The following is a 10,557-nucleotide window of genomic DNA, read 5'->3' as shown; positions in this document are numbered from 1 at the left end:
GAGCTGAGAATAAAAGGAGAGGATACACATTTTTAATCATTTGTCATTATTTACCTATTTATAAATTTATTTATTTCTAAATATTTTATATACATTATAGATTTCTTTATACTTTAGCACTATGATGATATACATAAATACAGCGAAGTACATTGAGTCCTTGAAGTTTAACATGATTAATGTCAATATCATTACATGCGGTCAAGCTCACGTTCTTCATGTCCCATCCCGTCATCAGATTGCAGACATATTTACTAAGGGGCTCCCGCGCATACTCTTTGATGAATTTCGAGCCAGTCTCAGCGTACGGGAACCTCCCGCTTCCACTGCGGGGGTGTGATAGACTAGAATATTTGCTAGAATATTCTTGTAATTATATCTGTATCTTTTCCATTCATAGAATAAGCAATACCTTCCTAATCTATTTTAAGTAAATCATTGATGTATAGTTAATAGGTTTCTATATTGGTCATGCATAATCATTGTATATATACGGTTCCAGATTAATGGAAAAGGACAGGAAGACAATTACTTTCATGGTATCACGAGACCTAGGTTGCAATCCTTAGACTCTCCACTCTCTCTTATTCTCTTTCTTTTTCTTTCCTCAGCCTGTGATCATGTCCTCCCCAACCCCTGCGTCTATTACTACACCGCCTCCCTCTTCTTCCTCTTCAACAAAGAACCCTTTCCATCCGGCTCTCGCCGTAACCAACATCAAGAACCACATCCCCATTGTTCTTGAGATGGAAAACGTTCAATTTGGTACATGGGTTGAACTTTTCAAAATCCATGCTCGCTCTCATAAGGTCCTCCATCATATCATTCCTCCTGCACCAGGCATGGAGAAGAAGGCACCTGAAACTGATGATGAGAAAGAACTATGGACAACTCTTGATGCCACAGTTCTACAGTGGATCTATTCCACTATCTCCAGCGACCTTTTGGCTACCATCATTGAACCAGACTCCACTGCCATGGAGGCCTGGAATCGATTGACCAACATCTTCCAAGATAATCAACATGCTCGTGCAGTCACTCTCGAGCAGGAGTTTTCCTCCATTCGCATGGAGGATTTTCCCACTGCTTCAGCCTACTGTCAGCAACTCAAAACCATTTCTGACCAATTGAAGAACGTTGGAGCCCCTGTATCTAATCAGCGACTCGTTCTTCAACTTGTTTCCGGCCTCACTGATGCATACAAAGGGGTCGGAACATTGATTCGGCAAAGCAATCCTCTTCCTCAATTTTATCAGGCCCGCTCTATGCTTACTCTTGAAGAAGCCGGTCTAATTAAGATGGCGGCGACCGGCGCTCAGGCTGTCATGATCGCAACACAACCGAACCACCTTGCTGAAGCCTCCTATTCCAATGATAACCGCGGCGGCAAGAAGAATAACAGCCGCAATTCTGCCAATAAAAACCGCAGTAGTTACGGCAGAAATGGCGGACGTGGTCACCGTAGCGGCGGACGTGGCAGTGGTCAACCATTCCAGCAGGCCACCACATCACCGTGGCAGTCTCCTCCTGCTCCCTGGCAGCAGTATCAGTGGGGTTGGATGTCACCACCATGGACACTCCCTCCTTGCCCATATCCGTCCTCTCAATGGACTCGCCCCAGTGGTCCTCCAAAGCAACAAGGATTATTAGGCCCACGTCCGCAGGCCTATGCAGCCAGCACACCTTCTCTTGCACCCACAGACATTGAAGCCGCCATGCACACTATGTCCCTCAATCCTCCAGATGGTCAGTGGTATATGGATACTGGGGCAACCTCTCATATGACGACATCACAAGGTAATCTCTCGTCTTATTCTAATATGAGTAATTCAAATCAAACTATTATTGTTGGCAGTGGACAACAAATTCCAATTCGTGGCTATGGACAATCAACCCTTTCTACACCTACAAAACCTTTAAAACTACAAAATGTTCTACATGCCCCACAAATAATTAAAAATTTAATTTCTGTCCGCCGTCTCACTACTGACAATAATGTTTCTATATTGGTCATGCATGATCATTGTATATATACGGTTCCAGATTAATGGAAAAGGACAAGAAGACAATTACTTTCACATAGGCTATGTATTATATGTATCCTACAAATTATCATATATATTATTCATATAATGATCATTTTTATATATATTGATTATCATTTTTATGTATATACAATTATAAATTTACAGTATAAAAATTAACATATTTTTTATAAGTATATTAATTATTAATGTATTCCACTCTTACTAAAAATAAACTACATGGAGAAATCTTATAATAATAAATGAGATAAATTTGTACAAGTTATTATTTTTGTACTACGCTTTTGGAAACTATATAAATAAAAAGTTTATAGTTCCAAAATTTTGGATATCTTTTAAAGTTATTTATTCATAAGATAAAATTGTGTTGTATAATGACTCATATCTCTAGATAATAGCAATACAAGTTATGGGTTTGAACTGATGTAAAAAGGTTGAGGTAGATGACTATATATTTATGTTATGTAAACCTAATGTCGGAAGGAGAAGAATAGTCAAACACTAATTTTTATTCTCTAATAATATGTAGTGGTAGCTGCTCAACGCTCCCGGGGACATAGCACAATTGGCCGAACCTTGTTACCAAATCTCTTATCTCTATACTCTTTTCTATCTAATTGTTCGCTTGTTCCCAACAATTGGTATCAGATGGCTTTTAACCCAGGTGCCAAATTCGAGGTGGGGAAGTTCGATGGAATTGGTAATTTTGGTTTGTAGCAAATGAGGGTTAAGGATGTGTTGGCTCAACAAGGTCTATCAAAGGTGCTGCATGAGAATAAACCAGAGAGTATGGATCAACTGGATTGGGAAGAGTTGAAGGAGAAGGCTGCAGGAACCATACGACTCTGTCTATCAAATGAGGTGATGTATCATGTTATGGATATAATGTCACCAATAGAGGTATGAGAGACATTAGAGAAGCGGTTCATGTCCAAATCTCTAACAAATAAGTTATATTTGAAACATAGACTCTATGGCCTGAAGATGCAGGAAGGTGATGATTTGCAACAACATCTCAACAATTTTAATCAAGTGATCAATGACTTGCAGAAACTTGATGTCAAGGTTGATTATGAGAACAAAACAATAATATTATTGTGTTCTTTGCCAAATTCCTATGAACACTTGGTAACAACATTAACGTACGGAAAAGACTCAATCAAACTGGATGAGATCACATCTGCACTTCTGTCCCACACTCAAAGAAGACAGAATATAGGTGAAGAGTCTCAGGGTGATGATCTATATGTGAAAATGAGTCAAGCGCGTGGGAGGAGACAAGGCAGAGGAGGTCCTGCCAAATGGAAAAGACCAAATTCCAAGGACAGAACACTAGTAGAGTGCTATAAGTGCAAACAGGCTGGGCATTACAAAAAGGATTGTCCCAATGAATGGAGGCCTAGCAAGCCGGTGGGGAAAATGGAGTATCTACAAATGTTGCACAGAAATATGAATTTGGTTACAACAATGAAGTTGATCTACTATCTGTATCATCAAATCGTAGTACAGATGAGTGAATACTTGACACCGGTTGTTCCCACCACATGAGGCCAAACAGAGAATGGTTCACCACATACAGGGAATGCAATTTTGATTTCATGTATCTCGGAAATAATAAAGCATATGGAATTATTCGTATGGGAGAAATCAGAATTGTGATGGAAGATGGTGTAGTGAAGATGTTATGTAAGGTTAGGCACATACCAGATTTGAAGAAGAATTTGGTTTCTTTTGGGACATTGCAGGCCAAAGGATTTAGTTATAGAGATGATGGGGACAATGATATTCTTCGAGTATGCAAAGGTGCTCTGACTGTGATGAAGGATAAAAGGACTACAAGAACACTTACAAGTTGTTAGGGAGAACAATTGTAGGTGGAGTTATTGGAGTGGCTGAAGAGATCTCAGTAGATTAAGACCATGGTGCTACAAAATTATGGCACATGCATTTGGGACATATGAGTGTGCATGGTATGATAAAACTATGCAAAAGAGGACTGTTGAGGGGAGTCAACAAATGCAAGCTAGATTTATGCAAGTATTGCGTGCTTGGAAAACAGACACGATTTAGTTTCAAGGCTGGCCAACACAGGACTCGATGCATTCTAGATTATATCCACACTGATGTATGGGGACCTACTCAGGAACCATCCTTAAGAGGTTCTAGATATTTTGTTACCTTTGTTGATGACTTTTCTTGCAAGGTCTGGGTATATTTTCTGAAGCAAAAGTCAGAAGTCTTTGCCAAGTCCAAGGTTTGGAAGGCAGAGGTAGATAACCAGACTGGTAGGAAAATCAAATACATGAGGTCAGATAATGGCACAGAGTACAAAAACTCACAGTTTTAGAAATTCTGTGAGGAACATGGCATTCAGAGGCACATTTCAGTGAAGAAGACTCCTCAACAGAATGGTGTTGCAGAGAAGATGAATAGAACTCTTACAGAGAGGGCCAGATGTATGAGACTGAATGTTGGACTTTTCGAAGGATTTTGGGAAGAGGCACTTAGTATAACATGCTATGTCATCAATAGATCACCACGAGCTTCATTGGATGGTAAAGTTGCAGAAGAAGTATGGACAGGTAACCCATTCAATTATAATGTTACGTATATTTGGTTGTCCTGCTTATGTACATGCACCCAATGATGAACGATCTAAACTTGATCCTAAGTCAAAGAGGTGTATCTTCATTGGATATACCAAAGGTGTGAAGGGGTTCAAGTTTTGGGATCTTGTTTCCAGAAAGGTGGTGTTAAGTAGAGATGTAGTTTTGATGAAGATTTCATGATGAAACAGTCAGTTTTGATAGAGGTGCCTATGCCAAATTGAGAGACTTTGGGATCAAATATGATTCTGGTGAGCAATGAAATGGTTCAGGTGAATAAAGGCAAGGAACCATGCACTAGTTCAAGTCAAGAACACGATGATTCTCAAGCGGAGAGTTCAAGTGTGCAGGAGTATCTACTTGCTAAAGATAGGGATGGACGTCATATCAAACCTCTAGAGAAATATGGCTTTGAGGATATGGCTTCAGTTGCTCTCCATATAAGTTCAGGAGATCCATGTAGTTTTCAAGAAGCTATAAACAACAAGGAGAAAGAACAATGGATGGGTGCCATGATGGAGGAGATGGAGTCTTTACAGAAGAACCAAACTTGGGAGCTTGTTCCATTGCCCTCAGACAAGCGTGCAATTGGGTGCAAGTGGGTGTATAAGAGGAAGCCAACAGTATCAGAAAAAGAAGGGAAAAAGTTCAAGGCTCATCTTGTAGCAAAAGGGTATTCACAGTAGAAGGGGATCGACTACAATGAGATTTTCTCCTCATTGGTGAGACACACTTCTATCAGGGCAGTGTTTGCCTTGGTAGCCAGCCGGGATATGCACTTAGAAAAGATGGATGTGAAGATTGCCTTTTTCCATGGAGAATTAGAGGAGAAAATTTACATGACACAACTAGAGGGGTTCAGTGCAGCTGGACAGAGTCACTTGGTTTACAAGTTGAAGAAGTCTCTATATGGGTTGAAGCAGTGTCCCAAACAGTGGTACAAGCGGTTTGACACTTATATATTGAAGCTTGGTTATAAGCAGTGTGAGTATGATTGACGTACCGGCCGGTTCACCGGTTTTGACACGGTTCACCGGTTTTTGACCGGTTTTGATACTTGGCCGGTTCAACACCTGTACCGTACCGGTTAGGGGGCCGGTTCACCGGTTTTCCGGTCCAACCGGCCGGTCCGAACCGGTTTTAATAACATTGGATTCTAGGGATAAATATTCACATGGATAGGGGAGCTAGAAAACTATGGCTCTCCCAGCAAAGCTATGTTGAAAAGATCTTAGAGAGATTTGATATGAGCAATGCTAAAGTAGTAAGCACTCCATTGACAAATTACTTCAAGTTTTCTTTAGATCAGTGTCCATAGACAGATGAAGAGAAAAAATACATGTCAAAGGTTCCAAATGCTAATGCAGTAGGTTGCTTGATGTATCATATGGTTTGTACTAGACCGGACTTGGCACAAGCAGTTAGTCAAGTATACAAGTACATGTCGAAACCAGGGAAGCAACATTGAGAAGTAGTCAAATGGATTTTCATATATCTGAAGGGAACTACAGGTCTCAGTATCATGTTTGGTAGCCAACAGAGTAAGCCTTCAGTTATTGGTTATGTTGATTCAGTTATTGGATGATAGAAGGTCCACAACGTGGTTTGTCTTCACCCTTGCAGGTGGACCAATTATGTGGAGATCATCAGTTCAGTCTGTTGTTGCTATGTCAACAACTGAAGTAGAGTACATGACAGCTAGTGAAGCTTCTAAGGAAACCATATGACTTATGGGGCTTGTAAATGAGTTAGGCATTGAGCAAGATGGAGTTCCGCTGCATTGTGATAGTCAAAATGATATATTCTTGGCAAAGAACCAGGTATATCATGCTAGGACCAAACATATTGATGTGAGATTTCACAAGATCAGAGACTTGGTAGTTTGTGGGAAGATACTATTGCAGAAGGTTTACACTTCAGAAAATGTAGCTGATATGCTAACCAAACCGGTTACCGTGGACAAGTTCAGGTATTGCTTGAGCTTGTTGAACATTCACTGATGTTGGACTATGGAGCGCCCCCAACCCAATGGCGGAAGATGGAAATTGATGATATTCGTTAAGGTGGAGATTGTTGTGCAATGACTCATATCTCTACATAACAACAATACAACTTATGGGTTTGGGCTGATGTAAATAGGTTGAAGTAGAAGACTATATATTTATGTTATGTAAACCTAATGTAACAATGAGAAAAATAGTCAAACACTAATCTTTATTCTCTAATAATGTATAGTGGTAGCCGTCCAACGCTCCCTGGGATGTATGCACAATTGGCCGAACCTCGTTACCAAATCTCTTGTGTTATTCTATTGTCTCTATACTCTTTATTATCTGATTGTTCACTTGTTTCTAACAATATGAAAGATATATACTGAGATTTTTGTGTGGATACAAATGCCCCAAAGTTGAGCTCATGCCACTGTCATTGATTAAAAATATATAAATTGTAATTAAACTTCAAAACGTGCATAGATAGACATATATACTTATTATATGCATTGACATATAAATAGATATGAGTATAGTTAAACATTGTATTTTTTATAGGTAAATATTAATATTTGTTATAGATAAGATTCAAACCTATAATATTTTTTACTATATTTCTTAAACTCTTCCCCCTTTTCACGAAAATATCTTTTAACTCCAGTTAAGCAACATATATACCTGTCTCAACCCATTATTATCCTAAAGTTAAGATCTATACTCAATAGTGCATGTGTATGGGTACGATGTTCTTATCTGTCACCATTTTAAAACAAACTGTGCTACTTTACACCTAAACATCCAACAACGAATAAAAATAATGCGTATCTTTTTATATAATGATAAATTTTTTGTTGTGTTTTTTCTTTTTACCAACAAGTGTTTCTTAACACTTTACTTTATTTATATATATATATATATATATATATATATAAATAATGATCGTGCTTTCATTTTTTTCATTTATTGCAATAATTTATTTACTATCAAATAATCATAGTAAAAATAAATATTTAAGTGTTAAAATATATATAAATATAGAACTTATTTAACTAATAATAAACATTATTGACTTTGAATAAAGAATGGTGCAAGAAAATTGGAACACCTCAGATATTATTGAACTCAAAGAATAAGAACCAACAACATGCAAGTGTGGGTCTCACAAAAGTATACTCCAATTTATGCCACAGAAAGCTGTGGCTTCTGTGAGTGGAAGTTGGAACAAAAGGCCAGAAGAGTGTGAAATTTCATTTTTTTATTTTCTAAACAAATATCAGGATGATCCATTAAATTGAGCTGGAGTTTGAGTTAATATCTTTATGTACTTTAACTAATTTAAAGTGTTACAAGTTGAGATATTTAAAAACAATGATATAAAGGAGAAGGAATAATAGTAATAAACTGATTTGACATGGAATATTGTATGAAAAACTTTAAGCATTAATCAGTTGATCCATTTATAAGTATCAATTCTGAGTTCATATATAGATGCCTGTATTAAGGGTAAGGGTTAATATTCACTTTTATCTTTATAAATTTTCACGTATATCAATTTGTTCATTAAAAAAAGTAAACTCAAAGATCGCAAATATGAATCGAATAAAATTTGCGGAGAGTATGAAAATGTTAAAAAACTAATTTGATGCATAGTTGATATATTTTTGAATTTCCCACATGTATTTTTACATCGGAAATAATATTATGTTCGATTTGAGAACATTCAAAATAAATTTTGAGCTTTTCAAGGAATAAACTAACACATGCAAAAAAATTGTGTGACCAAAATAAATATTTATTCTACTTATAATAATTAATAAAAAATGTGTCATCTAGTGCACAAGACTCTAGTAGGTGGGATATAAGGAGATTAAATATTGGAGTATTACTTTACAAGCGGAAATATTTTTTCCAAAATTTAAACTAATAATTAATCAATATGAAATTTAACAGTATATAACTCAGCATTTGAAAATTTCAATTCTAAAAATATCATAAAATAGAAATAAAAACAATATAATAAGTAACAGGGAGAAACCACATTACAAATACATATATATGGGAGTGAAAATAATAACTAACTATTTTATAATAGAAAAATATCCAAAGTGGAGGTCGGTGTGCCTGAATGATATAATATGTAGGTCCATTCTTGAATTTTCTGGCCTAAAAACTTTCATATTCGACACAACTATAAAGGTGCAAATAACCCAATATATTTAATTAATAATAGAAAAGGAAACATATTTTGATTTTTAACATAACGGCTAGTGGTGGTTCCATCAACTATGAAAATATATAAATTACTCTTAATCTTTTACATTCATATAAATTTCAGTTAATTCATATATTTATTATATCGGATATTTATGTAAGAGAGGTGAATTTCATCACACTAATCTCCTTTTAAATGAAATAAATGTGATATTTAGATAGAAATGAGAATTACCAATAAAACGAGATTACCATTAAAATCTTAGTCATTTATGTTAGCTATTGCTGCTTTGATCAATGCAGTATGCACACTAAGTGCATAAACTTATCAATCAAGAAAGAAAGAAATATTGCAGAGTGAAGAAGAATGAATTCTGGTTTAAGAAGAAGAAGAAGATAGGATGATTCAATGAATATACCTCAATTGTATTAAAGGATCAATAGAATTTTCACACACTTAATACAACATACAAAGCTTACTATTTATAGCTTCTCAATCTAACTAACTTGCCAATTAACTAGCCAAATTAGGAAACTTAACTAACTTCTACATAAAGCTGAATTATCTTCTAATACTCTTCCTTAATTCAGCTTCCATTCTCAACACCAATGCTGTGCCTTAGCTTTTCGAATCTGTCCCTTTTTAATGGCTTGGTGAACAAATCAGCAAGTTGAATTTCTGATTTGCAATACTCCACCTTCACCTTCCTTTTGCTCACTTGTTCTCTAATATAGTGAAACCTTATTTCTATGTGCTTTGATCTTCCATGTGCTACTGGATTCAGAGCTAAATTGATAGCAGATTTGTTATCAATCATTAGCTGCAATTCTCCTTCTGATTTCACTCTTAGTTCTTCCATTAAGCTTGTCAACCAGGCTGCTTGACAAGTGCACATACAGGCTGCAATATATTCTGATTCACAAGTTGAGAGAGCTACAACATCTTGCTTTTTGGAGCACCAACTTATAGGAGCATTGTTGAAGAGAAACAAATACCCTGTTGTGCTCTTCCTATCTGTCTTGTCCCCACACCAGTCTGCATCAGAGAATGCAATTAAGCTAGGCTTACAGCAGCTTCTGTTGCTGTTATTAGGATACATAATGCCATAGCCTAATGTTCCTTTCAAGTATCTGAGTATCCTCTTCACTGCATTCATGTGACTTTGCTTAGGAGACTCCATATACCTGCTTACCATGCCAACTCCATAGGCTAGATCAGGTCTTGAGTTACACACATACCTCAATGACCCTATCATTTGCCTATACTCTGTTTTGTCTACTGCTTGATCTGCATCACCTTGACTCAAGCCAATTCCAACCTCAATTGGAGTTGCTACTATGTTGCAATTCATCATCTGAAACCTTTTGAGAATATCAGTTGCATATTTTGTTTGGTGCATCAAAATTCCTCTGTTTGTTCTTTTGAATTCCATGCCTAGAAAGTAAGACAACTCTCCAAGATCAGACATTTCAAATTCAGCCTGCATTTCCTCCTTGAATGTTTGGATATTCTTCAATTTTCCACTGGTTATGAGTAGATCATCCACATAAAGGCAAATGATCAAAATCTCTGCAGTGTGATCTCCTTTTACATACACATCATGTTCTGTGGTGCATTTAACAAAACCAAGTTGCATTAGAAAGGTGTCTATTCTTCTATTCCATGCCCTTGGTGCTTGTTTTAGGCCATAGAGAGCTTTGTGC

The 10,557-nt window shown here is 36.7% G+C and overlaps 1 protein-coding gene across 1 annotated transcript; it reads left to right on the top strand.

Moving 5' to 3' along the window:
* Positions 621–2,048, top strand: LOC109330946. The gene has a single exon (XM_019565210.1). The coding sequence runs from the start codon at positions 621–623 to the stop codon at positions 2,046–2,048; it is 1,428 nt and encodes a 475-aa protein (XP_019420755.1).

The sequence above is a fragment of the Lupinus angustifolius genome, chromosome LG17 (genome assembly GCF_001865875.1).
Source record: "Lupinus angustifolius cultivar Tanjil chromosome LG17, LupAngTanjil_v1.0, whole genome shotgun sequence".
NCBI classification, from domain to species: Eukaryota; Viridiplantae; Streptophyta; class Magnoliopsida; order Fabales; family Fabaceae; genus Lupinus; species Lupinus angustifolius.
The sequence above is the reverse complement of the archived record's forward strand: the minus strand, read 5'-3'. Positions and strand labels throughout refer to the sequence as shown.

Coding starts and splice junctions, on each gene's coding strand:
- LOC109330946 (XM_019565210.1), top strand. CDS start 621: ATGTCCTCCCCAACCCCTGCGTCTATTACTACACCGCCTCCCTCTTCT.